Raw genomic sequence first — 17,810 nt, forward strand, 5'->3', positions numbered from 1 at the left:
GATTGTATGGATGTTTACCTATCTTCCAGTATTATTTCAACTTCTGCCTTTGTTGGGCAATGCTTTGCTATCTCAGGAGTCTCTTCTTTAAGGTCTCTAGGCTCTGGGAATTTCCTCAAAATGGTGCTTCTGAGACCACAATATCTTTGCTACTTATGCTTTTTCTATAGAAAGTGGGATTGAAGGTTAAGAGGTAGCATTCCAGTGAATGACCTTTTGTGGAAAAGAGTTGTAGTTTCTTCTTATACTCAAGGTGACTGACATTTCAAAAAATAAGGAGGCTATTTTTCCTCATATAATCACATTTCTGCTGCCTGTTGGAAGACATTGACCAGGATGTCACTATCCTTTTAAATTAGTATGCTAGATTGAAATGCCATTTATTTGGTAAGTTAGTCTTTTATCCCCCCCCCGCATCTGGATCTTGTTCATCTCTTGTCTCCCCTTTCCCCATTATTTTTTTATTGTGGTATAATTTATTGATCTACATTGAGGCATAATGTACATACCATAAAATTCCTTGTTTTAAATGTACACTTCAAATATTTTTAGGAAATTATGAGTTGTGCAATCATCACCACAATCTAATTTTATTTCTTTAAATATATTTTTATTGATTTCAGATAGGGAGAGGGAGAGAAAGAAAGAAACATCAATGATGAGAGAGAATCATTGATTGGCTGTCTCCTGCACACCCCCTACTGGAGATCAAGCCTGCAACCCCGGGCATGTGCCCTTGACCGGAATTGAACCTGGGACCCTTCAGTCCACAAGCTGAGGCTCTATCCACTGAGCCAAACCAGCTGGGGCACCACAATCTGATTTTAGAACATTTCCATCTTCCCCCCCAAATTCCCTCTTCCCCTTTGCAGTCCTACCATGATCCTATCCCCAGCCCCCAATAACTCTCTGTTTCTATAGATTTACCTTTCTTGTGCCATAGGCACAGAGCTTCCATTGGGTTATTTTTATTGAATAGATTTCCATCCGGTCCTCCTGTCTGAGTATCACCTCCATTCCACTTCCCCTGGCACCTTGGCAATCAGTTCCTGAGCCTTTGGGTGGGTGGGGCTCTTAGATATTAAGTCAGGATGTTTTATTCACTGCCAATTTAAGATTTTAGCTTTCTGGGTATGCTAAGTCAGTTAGCAATCATTCATTTACCTATTCACCAGCTTCCAAAATGCTATTGATACTTATTTCCAATTCTTTTTTTCCTTCTGGGTTTATACCTTTAAAAGAACAAAACCATCCTGGCTGGTGTGGGTCAGTGGTTAGAGCATTTTGGGTTCGATTCCTGGTTGTGTGGGAGGCAACCAATTGATGTGTCTCTTTCACATTGATCTCCCCCCCTCCCCCCGCACATCTTCCTCCTCCCTTCCACTCTCTCTAAAAATGAATGGAAAAAATATCCTCAGGTGAGGATTAAATAAAGAAAGAAAGAAAAACAAAACCAAAAAACTTTAGTATATTTTTAATGGAGTCTCAGGAATGAGTGTGTTGGGGGCAGGAGAGTAGTGGTAAGCACATGTGTGCAATCTACTACTATCTATAACTAGAAGTCTTCCCCACTAATGTTGATTTACCCCTTTCACTGAAGTTACTGAAAGACTGGAATTTATTCATTGTCCTTAGGGAATGCAGAACTCAAATTAACTTCTGTGGGGCAGATATCCTATTACTCACATGTTGGCCTTTTCTAACATGGGCCCTAAGTGTTAAATGTTAAAAGTGGGTCATATGAAGAGTGAGGGAGCCTGTAAGCAGCCATAGCTGATCCCACGTGTGTGCACGCTTCCAGAGCTGTATCTGAATCAGCATTTGCTCCTTGTTTGACGGGTTTTTAGTCTGTGCCCATTATAAAAAACATCACAAGGTTTTAAAATCCAAGCTTGGCCGTCCATGCCTCTCTTTTCATCACACCCTCTGTGCTCTGGCTTTGTCTTAAGCTTTTCTAAGTCTTAACACTTTTTTTGTTTTCCCATAGGATCATGGATTTTCCTGGACACTTTGAACAGATCTTCCAGCAACTGAACTACCAAAGACTTCATGGCCAGCTCTGTGATTGTGTCATCGTAGTGGGGAATAGGCATTTTAAAGCCCATCGCTCCGTACTGGCAGCCTGCAGCACGCATTTCCGAGCGCTGTTCTCAGTGGCAGAGGGAGATCAGACCATGAACATGATCCAGCTGGATAGCGAGGTAGTGACAGCGGAGGCCTTTGCCGCACTGATTGACATGATGTATACCTCCACCCTCATGTTGGGGGAGAGCAATGTTATGGATGTCTTATTGGCAGCCTCTCACCTGCATTTGAACTCTGTTGTTAAGGCATGTAAACATTACTTAACGACAAGGACACTGCCCATGTCTCCCCCCAGTGAGCGTGTTCAGGAACAGAGCGCCCGCATGCAGCGCTTCTTTATGCTGCAGCAGCTGGGACTAAGCATAGTGAGCTCAGCCCTCAATTCCAACCAGAACGGCGAGGAGCAGCCAGCCCCCATGAGCTCCTCAATGCGCAATAACCTGGACCAGCGCACGCCCTTCCCCATGAGACGCCTTCATAAGCGTAAGCAGTCTGCAGAAGAAAGGGCCAGGCAGCGCCTCCGACCTGCCATGGATGAGTCTGCCATTTCCAATGTTACGCCAGAGAATGGGCCTTCAGGGGTTCATTCTCGAGAAGAATTCTTCTTGCCAGATTCTCTGAAAATTGTGGATAACCCTAAGGCCGATGGAATGACCGACAACCAGGAAGACAGTGCCATCATGTTCGACCAGTCTTTCGGTGCTCAAGAAGATGCCCAGGTACCCAGCCAGTCTGACAACAGTGGTGGCAACATGGCACCGTTGTCCATGGCCTCCCGTGCAACTCAGGTTGAGACTAGTTTTGAGCAGGAAGCTGCAACTGAGAAAAGTGGTTTTCCGTGTGAAAATCCTGAGGTTGGCCTTGGTGAGAAGGATCACATGAGAGTGGTGGTGAAATCTGAGCCCTTAAGCTCTCCTGAGCCTCAGGATGAAGTGAGCGACGTAACCTCACAAGCAGAAGGCAGCGAATCTGTGGAAGTGGAGGGAGTTGTGGTCAATGCTGAGAAGATAGACCTCAGCCCTGAAAGCAGTGATCGGAGTTTTTCAGATCCCCAGTCTAGCACTGACAGGGTAGGTGACATCCATATTTTAGAAGTCACAAATAACTTGGACCATAAGTCCACTTTTAGTATTTCAAATTTTCTTAACAAGAGCAGAGGAAGTAACTTTAGTGCCAATCAGAACAATGATGATAATATTCCAAACACCACTAGTGACTGCAGGCTGGAGTGTGAGGGTCCTTATTTGTTGAGTCCAGAGACTGGGCCGGTGGGCGGGCCCTCCTCGGCCACTGGCTCTCATGTGGAAAACCCATTCAGTGAGCCTGCAGACTCCCACTTTGCGAGGCCTATGCAGGAAGCCATGGGCCTGCCCTGTGTGCAGAGTTCAGGCTATCAAGGAGAACAGTTTGGAATGGATTTTTCCAGGTCTGGTTTGGGCCTCCACTCCTCCTTCTCCAGGGTAATGATGGGCTCCTCAAGAGGAAAGGCCAGTAACTTTCCATACTACCGCCGTATTGCTCCCAAAATGCCAATTGTAACTTCTGTCAGGAGCTCACAGATCCCAGAAAACTCTGCCAGCTCCCAGCTTATGATGAATGGGGCCACGTCCTCATTTGAAAATGGGCATCCTTCCCAGCCCGGCCCTCCACAGCTGACCAGGGCCTCTGCTGATGTCCTGTCCAAATGCAAGAAGGCCTTATCAGAGCACAACGTCTTGGTTGTAGAGGGCGCTCGCAAGTATGCCTGCAAAATCTGCTGCAAGACTTTTCTGACCTTGACAGATTGTAAGAAGCACATCCGTGTTCACACAGGTGAAAAACCCTATGCCTGCCTGAAGTGCGGCAAGAGGTTCAGTCAGTCCAGCCACCTGTATAAACATTCCAAGACTACCTGCCTGCGCTGGCAGAGCAGCAGTCTTCCCAGCACTTTGCTCTAACCCTGACCTCTTGAGATAATGCCGATGTCAGTTGTAGGAAACTAAAATCTCTTGGTTGAGAGCTAATACCCTTGGGTTTGAGGCTTCAGGCTGCCCAATGGCTCTTGCCAATTTCAGTGGCTCAGAGAGAACTAATATGTGTAGCACTAGTGCTGCTGCATTTCTGAGTGAAATGCACGCTTTCAGAGAGGGACGCAGCCCTCGAGCCAAGTTCTCTTAGGGTTGAGGACTGTAGTCAGAAAGTAGTTTCTAATTGATGTTAAAAATGGCACATGTAAAAATTAAAAATTGAAGTGCAAAAAAATTTTTTAGCAATTTTTGTAAAACTCTGTGAAGCATTTAATTAAAATTCCTATACCCTCTGATGGGAATATTATATACCTGAACAGTGATGCAAAACTCACCTATGTGTAACCAGTGGCGACTTTGTGCCCGTCTAAAAGGCCCTTGAGGACGACACACCTGTCGGCCACAAATGCTGTAGAGCCTATCGTGAGCTGGTCCTAGGCCTCAGAAAGTACTGTATTTTTTATTTTTGTCTGACTTGCAGTCACAGACACTGCACTTCGATGGTGCTGACACTGGGTCCAGAGCGAGCATTCTCTGGGCTTTTGGGTGTATATACTTTTGAAAACATCACTGTTGGATAGATGTTTTAACAATTTTTCCTGGTTTTAAAAACAAGGTTGTAAATGGAGTATGTACTTGTAGGGAGTGACCAGTAAGGTACTGTTTCTGTGTGTGCTGTTTTAGCAGTATTTTAACCAACTTGTATACATGTTACCGTTCCACGTTTGGGAGTCAGAAAAGAGCTAGTGTTTGTCTTTGTTCTGATGATGTGGAGTCCTGTTCTGTGGGATCTTTCACGGCACATTTACGCTTTGCTCCATCCAGACTTCAGGGCCAGTCCAGCCTGACCCATCTTACCCAGTGACACGCCACGCCTGTTCTCTGCTTCGCTTTTTCACTCTCGCCCTATATGGCTTCGTTCCCAGGGCCTAGATTGCTGTTTTCAGTTATAACCAAAAACCATGGATTTATTACTGTTATATACTATAGTTTTTCAAAGTATAGAATGTGAACTTTTGTTGTTGCCCCAGCTCAATACTGCATGTTTGAAATCCAAGCATAGCAGTGTTCACCGATATTTTCCAGCCTTATAAGAGGGTTGGAGAGCCCAGAACATAGAAGTTACCAAGTAGCATCTGAGACTGTTACAAGGAACATTTGGGTCACCGTCCAGGGCCTCTTTGGGTCCCTCTGCCTCACTTCCCCAGCCAGGCTGTGGTCTCCTGACCCTGTTATCAGGGCTGCTGGTGGCACCTGTGTCAGGCTGAGCCCTGGCTTGTGTGCTTCCAGGGAAACGGCACACGTTCCTGTGTGTCTGTAGAGCTCATGAAGTCAGTTTCATTCATGCATGGACATGAGTTCATTCTTTATACAGCTTTCTTAGACACCAACCATTGTGCATAATTGAGAGAAATCCTTCAATTTTTGTGTTTAGAAAGCTAAGTATGTGTAGCCTAAAACAAAAATCAGCGTGTTTTTTCCTCTTAATCTAGTGTGTGCAGTTACACACCTGTCTGGATAAACTCAGAATGCTCATAGTTGGGCTTGGCATCTCCTGTGAACAGATTCCCAGGGAGGAAAGGAGGACTCTAAGATTTCTCTCCTTTCCAGCAGACGTGGGAAAGAGACCACTGGAGGACACGGGGTCACCTGTGAAATTCAGTGTGTGTGTGGCTAATTGTTAGCAGTTGTGTTCTGACTTGATGCGGGGAGGCTCTACATCCACCCTTCTACACAGTGTGGGGACCAGTCTTAGGAGATTAACCTTGGCAGGCAGCATGGACAAGAGACCTTGCCTGGGCCTGGGAAGAAGAACCAGTGACACGGGAAGACCAGTGGCAGCCCTCCTTCCCTTCCTTCTTGAGGTGGTGGTGCCAGGAGGCTGCCCGCTCACCTCATCTGTCTTACATGGACTTGGCTCTGGGCCTGTCTCCAGTACCGTGGCTGGAGCCCTACCTTTCCTCTGCTCGGTGGAATCTGGAATTGCATCTACCTCTTTGTTAGTTTCTATGTGAGAAGCAAGCTTGCAGGCCAGTGTCCTCATACAAGCTGTAGTGCTTATAGGATAATTCAGAGGTTCCCTGGAAAACCAGTCCCAAGGATCCTATGATCATTTCTACCTGAATTAACCTGGATTTTGATTGGTTAGCCTTAATTATAGCCTGGCATAATTTCTGATGATCAAATCATAAAGTTCTTTCGGGGCACCCATTTCAGTGGTGCTATGCTAGTCAAAATTTGAGGTTTTGAAATAAAAATTTTGTCACATTCATGTCTCTAAATATGTGTTATTTTTCTGTGCTTAGGTTAAAACAAAAAGGGAAGCAGTATTGCTTTCTCTGCTAATGCTTCGACCAATACTTTTTTTTTTAACCAAGTCTTTTAGAAAATAATCTAATGCTCTCAATAACCATTATTGGTAATTCCTTCAATTTAGTCCCTTCTGCCTTGCCTACTTCTGTCTGTCTGTGAGCTGTGGGCATGTGTGAGGTTTTCTCAGCCCACCCAGTTTTATTGCTCACTCTTATGCTTCCGCTGCTCCTTACCTGCCTCCCAGATTGAAAACTCCACTGGCCAGTTTGGCTTGGCTGTGGGGAAGGCTGGAACCTGCCTGCCTCAGCAGGAGGAGGGCTTTTGGGAGGAGTGAGGTGGCGATTAGAAAAGGGCACCCATCCACCTGGGGGGAGTGGGGATGAGGACAAGATAGACAAAAGGAGCCAAGTGTGATGGTGCTAAAACTAATTTTAGAATAAAAATTAAGAGCTGTGGAGGCCCTGGAGCCAGCCAAGCCACCACCACACTGCCACCATGGTGGTCGCCACGGACATCCATGAGGACCACAATACCTCCACCGAGAATGCAGACGAGTCCAACCACAACCCTCAGTTTGAGCCTATAGTTTCTCTTCCTGATCAAGAAATTAAAATGCTGGAAGACAAAGAGGAGCATTTCAAAATGTGGGCAAAGCTGTTTTGATTCTCTTCAGAGAATGATCTCCCAGAATGGAAGGAACGAGGCACCGGTGATGTCAAGCTTCTGGAGCAGAAGGAAAAGGGACCATCCGCCGCCTCATGAGGGGGGACAAGGCCTTGAAATTATTCGCCAACCACTGTATCATGCCAACTGGAGCTGAAGCCAAGCGCAGGCAATGACCGTGCATGGCTCTGGTACACCCTGCCACCTTTGCTGACGGGCGCCCCAAGCTGGAGCAGCTGGCCATCCACTTCCCCAATGCTAAAAATGCACAGAAATTCAAGACAAAGTTTGAAGAATGCAGGAAAGAGACTGAAGAGAGAGAAAAAAAAGGAAAACTGGGCAAAAATGGTAATGCTGAGGAAGTGGCTGCAAAAGCTGGAAGCTCTTTCAGTGGAAGATAACAGGAGTCCGAAGACCAGACCAAGGAGAAAGCTGAGGAGAAGCAATAAGTGCTCTGCCTTTTTTCCCCTATTCCTTCCTTTTTCATTTTTTAAAATATTTGCCCTGCCCCTTCTTTTTGGCTTGTTTTTATTCTGTTGTTTTTACAAGGGACTTTATATAAAGAACTGAATTCCAATAACAACAAAAAACTCACCTACTTCCAGTTATTCTTCCCTTGTTCTCTTTGCCGAGTATATTTAATTTGTCCCAATGGTCTAGGTCACCCATGGGCTCTGGTTGTCCGTTCTCAGTGAGGGACCTGTGAAGGAATCTGAGCAGAGGACGAGGGGTAAGGTGGTTTGGACAAGTTCTAGGGGGTAAGGACTGAGGTAGAAGCTGAACTCGCAGGTCACCAGATGCCCTGGTTTAGAAAAGGTAAAGCAGATGCTCTTGTCATTAGCTCCTCCCAGTTACAGCCCAACACAGTCTCTCAGAGAATTATTTAATACAATTACACACTTTTGGCGCAGATGTTTCCAACCACAAGAGTGGCAAGCACATCTCCCAGCACCAGTCTTCCCTCTGCAGCATCAGCCCAGATCGGACTTTTCCATGGCTCCTGTCCTGTGGGTCCAAATCAAGCCTGGCACAGCCGACAGCATCCCGGGCATGTCTGCCTGGCCCTCGGTGCTTCCTGTCTGGCTACAGCTTGAGTTCACTGGGCATTGGCTCCCCTCTCAGGCCAGCCAGCAAGTTGTTGGCTGCCAACAAGGACATGATGTTTCGGGTTCCATGGGTGGCACTGCCAATGTGGGGCAGGATCACTGGAAAGGAGAGGAAGACGGAGTTAAGAAGGTGGTTCAAGAGCCTTACAGCGGGCCCTTCTTTCAGGGTCATGGCTTGCCAGTAAGACGAATAAAGAGCCGCCTCATATTCCTTGATTTGCCTTCCCTCCTGTCACTCAGCACTCCACTTCCCTGAGGCGGAGGGTCAGAGTAAGAATAACAGGAATCCAAGTTCCGGACACCCAGATGCAAGGATGATGAGGGGTGTGTCTCCTAAACGTAAGAACACCGGCCTAAGGGGTCTTGGAGCTGATCGAGAACCCAGCCCTTCCATTACTAGATAGTGATCGATGCCAATTTAACTGCTCATCCATACCCTGCGCCCTGAAAGTGATGCCACGGGCTTCTGATCTACAGAAATGACGACGAGGTGACACCCTGGACAGCACAGCAGAGCAAGTGAGGTCTCGTTCCCACAGAGCGCCTTTAGAAAGTAGTTCTCACAGTGTGAGCGCTGAGCTGAACGCCCAGGCCTCGGGGGTGGGGACCGTTTTCTGGGCTGTGGGCACAATGCTCCTTTCTGGCTGGCGTGGGGGTAGGAAGAGTAAAGCTTCCAAGGGCTACAATAATGGCAGCATTCATTGTGGGGAAGGCAGCTGAGGGCCTTCTCTCTGGTTTCCATGCCAGAATATGAACCAAGGGCAGGACTGGCCAGACAACCTAAGACCCTTACCGCTCACAGTTACAGTGGAAACAGAAACCACCTGAGAGAGAATTTAATATAAAGTACTGTTACTGAGGTATGAAGTTAACAGGAGGCTAAAAAGAGGACACTGAGGCAGTAGTTCTCAAAGTGTGGCCCAGGCCCAGCAGCATTGGTGAGGAGCATGCTAGACCTGTTGAAGCAGAAACCTTTGGGGGCCCAGCCCCTGTTTGATTGGTGCCCCCAGGTGACTGAGGAACCTAACAGCTTGAGGTTCCCTTAGACATCACAGAGACTGGGCCGGAAGCATCTGCCTCCCCAGTACTAGAGGGACGGAGGGGAAGGGTGGGGTTGTTAACAGAAAACTGAAGGAAGGGCCCCTGAGGAGCTGCAACTTGACCTCTGTGGCCGGGGCACTGACTGGCTGTGGCTTGTCTGAGGGGGGCACCACGTTGGGAAAACTGCAAATCAGATGCCCCGGCCACTACAGGAGGAATGGCTGCTGCTCGTGAAGACGTGCAGCTGCAGGCCACTCAGCTGGGAAGGCAGGAGGGAGCCAGGGCCTGCTTTCCAGCCTGCCAGGCTGCCTGCAGCGTCCACACTGCACCACAAGGCACACTGCACCAAGGGCTTAACCCCTGGCCCAGGTTACAGGTACTGGTATTGTAATTGTACTTGTGACTTATCATACTTAAACTGGTAACAGCAATTTATAGCAATGGGTTTTACCCATGACTAGCTATGGATAAAAGACACCCAGTCAAATCCACTCATCCCTACCTCCATTCATTCCTTTAGGGACACAGGTGAGCACGCTCAGGAGGCCCCTCCCCTCTGTTATTAGGGACCAGTGCCACTCCTGGCATAATTTATGGTCCCTGGGTGTGTCCCTTTGTGTTCGTACAGCGCAGGCAGCTCACACACAGCACCTCCAGACCCTCTAGCCACTGTGGTCCTGCGAGGCGGTGGTGACTGCACCGAAGATGCAGTTCTTACCACAGTTCTTCAGGGTCAGCAGAGGGTGGCTCGTAGGCAGTGGCTCCGGGGTTGTCACATCCAGTCCAGCAGCTGCAATCTGGCCACTGGCCAAGGCCTGGTACAGGTCGTCCTGGTTCACCACGTCTCCCCTGGAACACAGTGGTGATGTGGGTGCCCCAGTTCCCTGCACCGAGGCTGCCTTTACGGCAGAACCACCTGTGGAATGAATTTTCCCACCGACCTGGCACCTGCGCTGCCTTCTGAAGCAGGAAGTCTTACATCCTTCCTTACAGTATGTCTGTATAGTAGGAATACAGGCCTTACCATCAGAGAACCCCGCTCCACCACTATCTAGCTATGCGACCTTGGGCAAGTGTCTCAAATTCTCTGTCTCCAGTTCCTCCTCCGTAATAAGGGGAACCTAACCCCAGGAGTGCTGGAGGCTACAGCTCACTGACATCACTGCTGCATGAACGGGGCCCCACCCAGGTGTTCTGATCTGGGTGCTCCCCCAACCACCCACTGTGCTCTGCCATCAGACACCTGACTAACTAAGAGCAGAGACGGGATCCACCTAAGCACACCCATTCCAGTGAGCAACCTTCCTTCCTGCCACTGAACCACCAAGTAATATGCCATATTGTGCACTAAGTAACACTTGTGCAATAATAACAGCAGCCTGCACAGTCCTGGGTCCATGTGGGGGCTCAGCAGATGGAAGCCATGAGACTCTGCCATCAGCGTGAGCCCTGTGTTCACTTCACCTCCAGATCACCACCTCTGTAGCTAAACATTAGCCCTGGGGGGTGACCCCATCCAACCCCTTCCCTCACCTTTGTTTGCTTCCAGACTGATTTAAGCAGGTTCAAAGGGTACCAGCTAGGAAGGGTTTGGAGAGGCAGAGAGGGAAGGTCTGCCCCTATTACATGCCCAGTGGCCTGAAGGCACCTGGGGACATTTTGAGGAACCAAGACCACTTGAGTTTTGGGTCTGTGTCCCCAGAAGCATGAAGTTTCAAGATGTCACTGACTCACACAGACCCAGGCTCAGTGCAATGGGAGGTCGGCCTCCGAAGGCTGTTAAATCATCAAGTCCAACCCTCTGTGGTTCAGAGGAACAGGGGCTGCCCAAGGGTACTTGGGAACTCGATACCATGATGTCTTCACTCCCTAAACCAACGCTACGATGTGCCTGGCCCTGAGCCAGGCGGCGGCACTGCTGGGAACCAGCCAGGCCCTGCTCTCGTGGACCTTCCTCTTGGCCTGGGTACTTACTTGTGGCCTTGACTGTATTTCTGAGTTGGCTGCTTGGTTTATGGAGCGTGGCAAGCTCAGCCTGAGGTCTCCTCAACAACCCTCGGGGGAGAAAAGCCTCAGCTCACAGCAGCAGGGAGCCCCTCTCTGGGCCTGCCCGTGACCCAGCGTGTCGGTGCCCGGGTACCTGCTGATGTTGACCAGCACGGCTGTTTTCTTCATCAGCCGGAAGAAGTCCTTGTTGCAGAGGCCCTTGGTTTCAGGCGTTAAGGAGCAGGTCACAACGATGAAATCGGCCTCAGCAGCCAGCTGGGAGGTGGGCACTGGGGAGGCACAGCTCCATCAGAGGCGAGTCCCAGTTACGAAGAGCAAGACGGTAGGAGGCCAGGCCCCCCCGCCCCCCGATGATGGAAACTCCCAAGATGCTTCCTGAAGGCCTTGCCGCTACCTGCACGACTCCTAACTGTACAGTCAACAGCCACTCGTGGGACCCGGGGGTCTTACACTATTCATCCAGCTCCCTGGTCTAACAGATGGGGACGCTGAGGTCAGAGAGGGGCAGAGGCTTGTCCAAAGTCACCCAGTGGGATCTGGGCCGCTTGGGCTTCACCAGCTGCAGGGTCCTCTGTGCCACGGGGTGAGGAATGGCTGAGGTTCAGCCTGCTCTCTGCACCCCATGCTGTGCACCCTGCCGGGCTGGATCCGCCTGGACACAGGCTGGGTGGGGGCAGTAATGCTCAGCTGTGTAAGGAGACGGAGTGAAAGCTCCCAGCAGCTCCTTCCCGCTGCCATCGCCCCTGCTGCTCTGCCCATCCCATGTGCAATGGAGACCAGGCACTCAGGACAGACCTGGAGCGCTCTCCTGGCCCTGAGAGAGCTCACTGCTGGCCTGGGCAAGTCTCTGTGCTCCCTGAGTGGGCTGCATCCAGAGGCAGGTAGATCAGATGACCCCTGAGGGACTGCAGGCCCTGGACACACCTGGAGGGCCTGTGTTCGCCTGCCAAAGCTGCCGTTACAGAAACAGGGGAACCCTCTCACCGAGCACAGACGGGCTCCTGTGCAAATCAATGCTTGACTCACCAAACTCTGCCTGGAATTCTGCTGCTTCCTGAGGCTTGGGCTGGCGCCCTGAGTATAGAAATCTCTGGACACCAAATGGCTTCAGTCGCCGAGCAATGGCCTGGCCTGAGACAAGAAGTCAGAGTCATGGCTTGTCCCCAACCCCCCACTCCCCTCCCAAGGGCAGTGGCAGCACCCAGCAGCTCCAGGGACAGGGAGCCCATGGGGGCAGGGGCAGATCCTTTCATTAGCACAGTCCCCACGTTAACTGCCTCAGTGTCACCAGCCCCCAGCCAGCCCACACTGCCCTGAGGGGTCTGATAGCCCTTCAGATCTGGAGGCAGCACCACAGCTCCTCTGTGACTTATGCTGTCCTCACATGGTGTCCAGCCACCTGACGTCCATCTGCTAACCTTCCCTGAGAAGTGGACCTGGGACCCCTTCCGTCCTTCTGGACCCTCTGCTTCTGTGAATGAAGCCCCAGACCTCAGTTGACTTTTGGGTGACACCACCACTGCCAGCCTGCCCCAAACTAGCAGGCCTTTCACAGATGCTGCTCCTGAGACAGTTGGATGTTCAGACTCAGCATATGCCCCAAAGCTGGTGGGTTCCTCCTCCAAGTAAGAGGCAGGGCTGCCAGCAGGCCAGTTCATCCACACTCTCCCTCTCTCATCTCTGTACCAAGTTGGATGCCAGACAACCACTGGCAGCTGCCTGGCTAAACGTAAGCCTTCCTGCCAGGCTTCTCCAAATGGGGCCAATGGCGGAAAAACAGCTCTGCCCACGGGACCCGCTGGTGCCCACGGCAAGGCTTTATGAGCCAGAACTCAGGCCTTGGGGAGCACGGGCTCCCCCACAGAAAACCTACGGCCCCGACCCAGCCAGCCTCTCTCATCTGTTCTGTACGGAGCTGCAGTCATGAAGAGCCCTGGCCCCAACACCCTGCTTCTATCACCGAGCAAGTCCTTAAGGAAGTCCTGTGTTTCTTTTTAGTTTGTTTTTGCCTGTGTTTTATGAAGCTGTGTCTTCTCATCAGAGATAGCCCCACTGCGTGCAAAGTGCACTAATGCCACTCAGTGAGGGCAACCCTTTCCAAAGAAGGGTTGTCAGCATCCAGACCCCTAGTGCCGGAGACTCAAACTCAACCCTGTGAGCCGGGGTGGGCCAGGGGGTAGGGAGGGGCCTCACCTATGCGCCCCAGCCCGATGATGCCCACGGTGCTCTTCGTGAGGCCGTAGCCACACATCCACAGGGGCTTCCACGCGGTCCAGCCACCACTGCGGGAGGGAGGCGGCGAGAGTGAGAGGCCCTGGCCTCGGGTGAAGGCAAGGGCGACTGCAAACTCACAGACCCAGCAGCCCTGGGCAGGGGCCGTGCTCCAAGGCACAGGCCCTGCCCTCTAGGTCAAAGGACTGAGTGGCATGAGCCGCACCCACAGCCACTCAGCCCTGTGGACAGGCAGCAGGAATGACTCTTCCGAGGCTGGAAGGGGCCTGCAAAGTTCTCATCCAATTTAGCAGATGGAGAAACTAAGACCAGAAAGGGTGACCTGCCTGAGGTCACGCAGCCAGGGCAGAGCTGGGAGCAGCAGGTTGCAAACTCAGCATCTGGGACTCCAAAAACAGTATTCTCAGCGCCCCGGGAACCAATCAAACGGAAAGCCACAGGCCCACCCACTGCCCTGGGTGGACGGGTACGGTGCCTGTCTTGGGTCATCTCCATTGTAGACACGGACTCCCTAGACAGAAGGGCGAGTGGCATTTTCAGCACTGGGCCTAATCAGCCCCGGTGCTGTCCAGCTCTGCCCCATCACATCCCTGCCTGGAGCCACGCTCCCCGTCCATTCTCCGAGGGCCTGCATCTGCTCAGGTTGGTCCCTGCACCTGGATGCCTTCCCCACTCGGGATATACAGACTCAAACCCCTGATCTGAAACCCTCAGGCCAGATTTCAGAATTTTCCAGGTTTCAGCAAGGTAGCCTGGTGCATACATATGCTATACTTTACATGCCCACCTCAGTGGGCAGCACACTGTGGCAAGCACCCTGCATATCTGCAGCAAAACATGCACGTTCACACTGACTAGGAGGAATTGAAGCCATGAGCAGCCTCCTGTTAGTTCCAGTCAAGTTTTGCTGCCAGAAGACTTATGAGACAACCTTCAGTTTTCAGAGCTTTTGCATTTCTGACTGTGAGTGAGGAGTGGCGGACCTGCTCTGCACACTCCAGAGGACACCCACCTGCTGCTTCCTCCAGGAAGCCTTCCCTGATCCACACTCCTCCCCTCACCCCCTCACCTCCCTTATCCTCTTCTCTCACAATTTGCCTTCAGGCCCTGTTTATTTCAGCTCTGGCTTGTACTTTAGTATTTTGGGTTAGTCTACCCCCTTCACTAGATGTGGCACATCTGGGGACAGGGATCACATCTGGGCCAGGGTGTCCCTGGGTGCTCAGGAGCCAGCTGCTGAGCAGATCCAACTTTCCCACCAGGTGACCCAGGTGTCCACTCACTTCTTCACTTCCTCAATGGCCTCCGGCAGCCGGCGACTGGTGGTGAGCAGCAGGGAGACAGCGAGTTCCGCGGTGGCGTCTGTCAGGACATCTGGGGTGTAGCCCACACGGATCCCACTACAAATCAAACATCTGGTTGTAACACCGGCCTCCAGCACCCTGGCCAGTTCCTATGACTGGGACATTTCCATGCTGCTGCTCTGTTCCCTCTTGGCGCTGCCTGTCGGGGAGCTCAGAGCTGCAAATGAGCACGCAGGAATGGTCATCATCCCGTTATTCCATTTTAATCATCTCCCACTGTGGGAAGGATATGAAGATGGGAGATCAGGGTCCAAAGTCTGGGCAAGTAACTACTTAACCTTTCTGAATTTCCTCATCTAAACAGAGAAATAACAACACTTAACCTTTCTACATCAAGGGGTTATTATGGGGACCAAAAAAGATAAGGAATGTAAAAGGGTGCTACTTGGTCAGATATTTACCCTCTGTTTCTAACTTCCTGGCTTATTTTAACTGGCCTGTGCTCATAGACAGATTTCATCATCAGCCACCTCAGAGTCTCACTCAGTGGTTAGGAATACGAAATGAAAACAAACACCCAGCTCCTCTTCCTCCCTGTCTGGTAGTCACCCTTCACCTCCCAGGCCCCTTGCAGAACCCAAGCTGCACTTACCGCTTCTTGATTTCATCCAAAGCCAAGTGGTCGACGCCCACAGACATTGTGCTGATGACTTTGAGATTGGCTCCTATTGGGCAGAAAAAGCATCGTTTTTATCTTTCCTCAGGATTCAAACCCTCCTGCACGTTCCAAATGGGTCCAGAGGGGCAAGGCCTTGCTGGAGGTCATAAAGCAAGGTTGTGGCAGGGCTGGACGAGGGCCCAGGCCTTGGAATGCTCCCCCACACCCTGCTGCCTCCACACAGGACCTGCCTTCCTGAGGTCTCCCTCCAGGGATTCACAGGCCGGAGAGAGGAGCAATGCATGTGCCTGAGGTCAGCTGCACACAACCGCTCCCTCTGGCCAATGACTACAGCCAGCGTCCTCAGAGCTCAGAGGCCACTGCACACCTGCTGGGGAACCAGCAGCAGCAGCTGATGGGCCGAGAGCCTCGGAGCCCTCCCAGCCCTGCCCAGGGCACACACCTGCGGCGTCCAGCAGCTTTCTGTCCACCTGCTCTGTGAGGAGGCAAAGCAGGCCATGTGCCCCGGCCACTCCTCGCTCCAGCTCCTTCCTGGGGATGGGCTCATCTGAATCCCACTGCTCCACCTCACAGCTGGGGGCAAAGGAGAGACCACTCAGAAGCAGGGGAACCCCGCAGATACTCCCGGGCTCCCAAAGCCCTACCCTCCCCACCCCTAACCCCCCACCCCGCTGCCACATCTGCAGCCCCCTCTCAGAGTAGGAAACAGTGCCTTCTGCTTGCTCTGGCCTCAGACTGCCTGAAGCTGGCTGAGGGGATTCGGGGTCATGTATGGGCGACTTCAGAACTGTCCTGAAAGGGTGGCTGAAGGGTGAGGGGCTATCACAGAGCACAGAGGGTTGTCAAGAGCCTAACCTGAAAGTAGGAAGTCATGGGGCCTGGCTGCAGTGGCTCTGCGGTTGAGCATTGATCTATGAAACAGGAGGTCACAGTTCAACTCCTGTCAGGACACATGCCCAGTTTGCAGACTTGAAACCCAGTAGGGGGTGTGCAGGAGGCAGATGATCAATGATTCTCTCCCATCATTGATGTTTCTATCTCTCTCTCCCTTCCTCTCTGAAGTCAAGAAAGATACATTTAAAAGAAAAAGTCATAGGGACAGCTCTCAGCTCAACACAGGAAGAACTTTTTCACCCTCAGAGGAGGCCTCACAGGTCGTGAGCTCCCTGGCCCCAGGTGGCTAGTGTTGGCAAGGCCAGTGTGTGTGTGTGTGTGTGTGTGTGTGTGTGTGTGTGTGCGCGCGCGCTCCTGCATCAAATGGGATTGGATTCCATGTCCAGGTATATGTCCTGTCCTGTGAGTCCAGGATATGGGAAACCCTTACTTGGACTTTGCCCAGAAGGACACGGCCGAAGCAATGCAACATGGATGGTGCACTTACAGACTCTGGGCATGTTCCCAAGGTGCTGCCCAGCCCCTCAGCCCTGGCCATTTAATTCACTGAAGCCAACTTGCATGGGGCATCTACATGTGCCAGACACAGGACGGCTGCTGGCACCTCCTTTCCACGGAATGGCGTGGTGCTGCAGCACGCGAGCCACGGCCACCACTGCTGTGGCTTCTGCCTTTCCCTCCTCCTCAATGCCGGGCACATCACAGCGAGCCTCAGCAAAGCTTCTGCTGCACTGAACAAACATGAACAAATCTCATTCCCCGGGCATGGGTTTCTGCGCCAGGTTCCACCTTCTCCTGCTTGGGGTATGCAGTGCAGACCTGTATCATGCAGTGTTCCGACTGCAGCCAGAGCGAGCTGAGTTCAAATCCCAGCCCTGCCACATGCAGAGCTGTGTGACTTTGGGCAAGGTACTTAACCTCTCCCAGTCTCAGTTTTCTCATCTGTAAAATGGGAACTACAACCTCAAAGTGTTACAAGGATTAAAAGAGTTTATGCATACGAAGGACTTGGCAAGGTTGGCATGCAGGGTTCAATTGAGGAAGTGTCACCAAAGGCCCTGCCAACTGTCCGAAGCACCGGATCAGTGACTGGCGAGGTTCCTGACTTTGCCAAGCGACCTTGGAAGGTAAAGGATTAACAGCCTGGTCCTTGCATCATGTTCAATGTTCCTGCTCCACGGGCCCATCCCTGGGAACGGCTCCAGCCGCCCTCTCCCCTCACCCACTGCAGGTGCGGGAGGTGCAGGTCCAGGCGCCACCCCTACGGGCCTGGAGAAAGCTGGGCCCCAGGAACTTTCCCGAAGCCGCCCCAAAACTCCAAGACCGTCCGGGCCGCGCGCAGGTGGGAAAGTCCGGCTCTCGGGGCCCTAGGACCGCCCGGTTCTCCCCCCAAAATAACGAGGGCTCTGGAGGCCGCCCCCAGCCGCCCAGGCGCCGCCTCCGGAGCCCCCAAAGCAGCTCCTGGAGACGTGAGTCACCC

The 17,810-nt window shown here is 51.7% G+C and overlaps 2 protein-coding genes and 1 pseudogene across 5 annotated transcripts in view; 2 read left to right on the forward strand and 1 right to left on the reverse strand.

The window, feature by feature from the left end:
• The window catches only part of ZBTB5 (zinc finger and BTB domain containing 5), a 25,221-nt gene extending 17,865 nt beyond the window's left edge, over nucleotides 1-7,356 (forward strand). For all 4 annotated transcript variants that reach the window (XM_005883931.2, XM_005883934.2, XM_005883933.2 and 1 more), the window contains exon 2: nucleotides 1,988-7,356. In XM_005883931.2, the coding sequence (XP_005883993.1) occupies nucleotides 1,992-4,022 (2,031 nt within the window). In that variant the 5' untranslated portion in view covers nucleotides 1,988-1,991 and the 3' untranslated portion in view covers nucleotides 4,023-7,356. The remainder of the gene's footprint in view (nucleotides 1-1,987) is intronic.
• Nucleotides 6,879-7,657, forward strand: LOC102256176 (annotated as a pseudogene).
• A 279-nt stretch (nucleotides 7,658-7,936) lies between these two features.
• The window catches only part of GRHPR (glyoxylate reductase/hydroxypyruvate reductase), a 23,661-nt gene continuing 13,787 nt past the window's right edge, over nucleotides 7,937-17,810 (reverse strand). Inside the window, exons 4-11 of the mRNA XM_014531490.1 lie at nucleotides 15,879-16,009; nucleotides 15,410-15,482; nucleotides 14,737-14,853; nucleotides 13,415-13,503; nucleotides 12,248-12,352; nucleotides 11,355-11,490; nucleotides 9,933-10,063; nucleotides 7,937-8,272 (exon numbers count right to left, since the gene is read on the reverse strand). Coding sequence (XP_014386976.1) covers nucleotides 8,151-8,272; nucleotides 9,933-10,063; nucleotides 11,355-11,490; nucleotides 12,248-12,352; nucleotides 13,415-13,503; nucleotides 14,737-14,853; nucleotides 15,410-15,482; nucleotides 15,879-16,009 — 904 coding nt within the window. The 3' untranslated portion in view covers nucleotides 7,937-8,150. The remainder of the gene's footprint in view (nucleotides 8,273-9,932; nucleotides 10,064-11,354; nucleotides 11,491-12,247; nucleotides 12,353-13,414; nucleotides 13,504-14,736; nucleotides 14,854-15,409; nucleotides 15,483-15,878; nucleotides 16,010-17,810) is intronic.

Source organism: Myotis brandtii, unplaced genomic scaffold, assembly GCF_000412655.1.
Source record: "Myotis brandtii unplaced genomic scaffold, ASM41265v1 scaffold806, whole genome shotgun sequence".
In the NCBI taxonomy this organism is placed as follows: domain Eukaryota; kingdom Metazoa; phylum Chordata; class Mammalia; order Chiroptera; family Vespertilionidae; genus Myotis; species Myotis brandtii.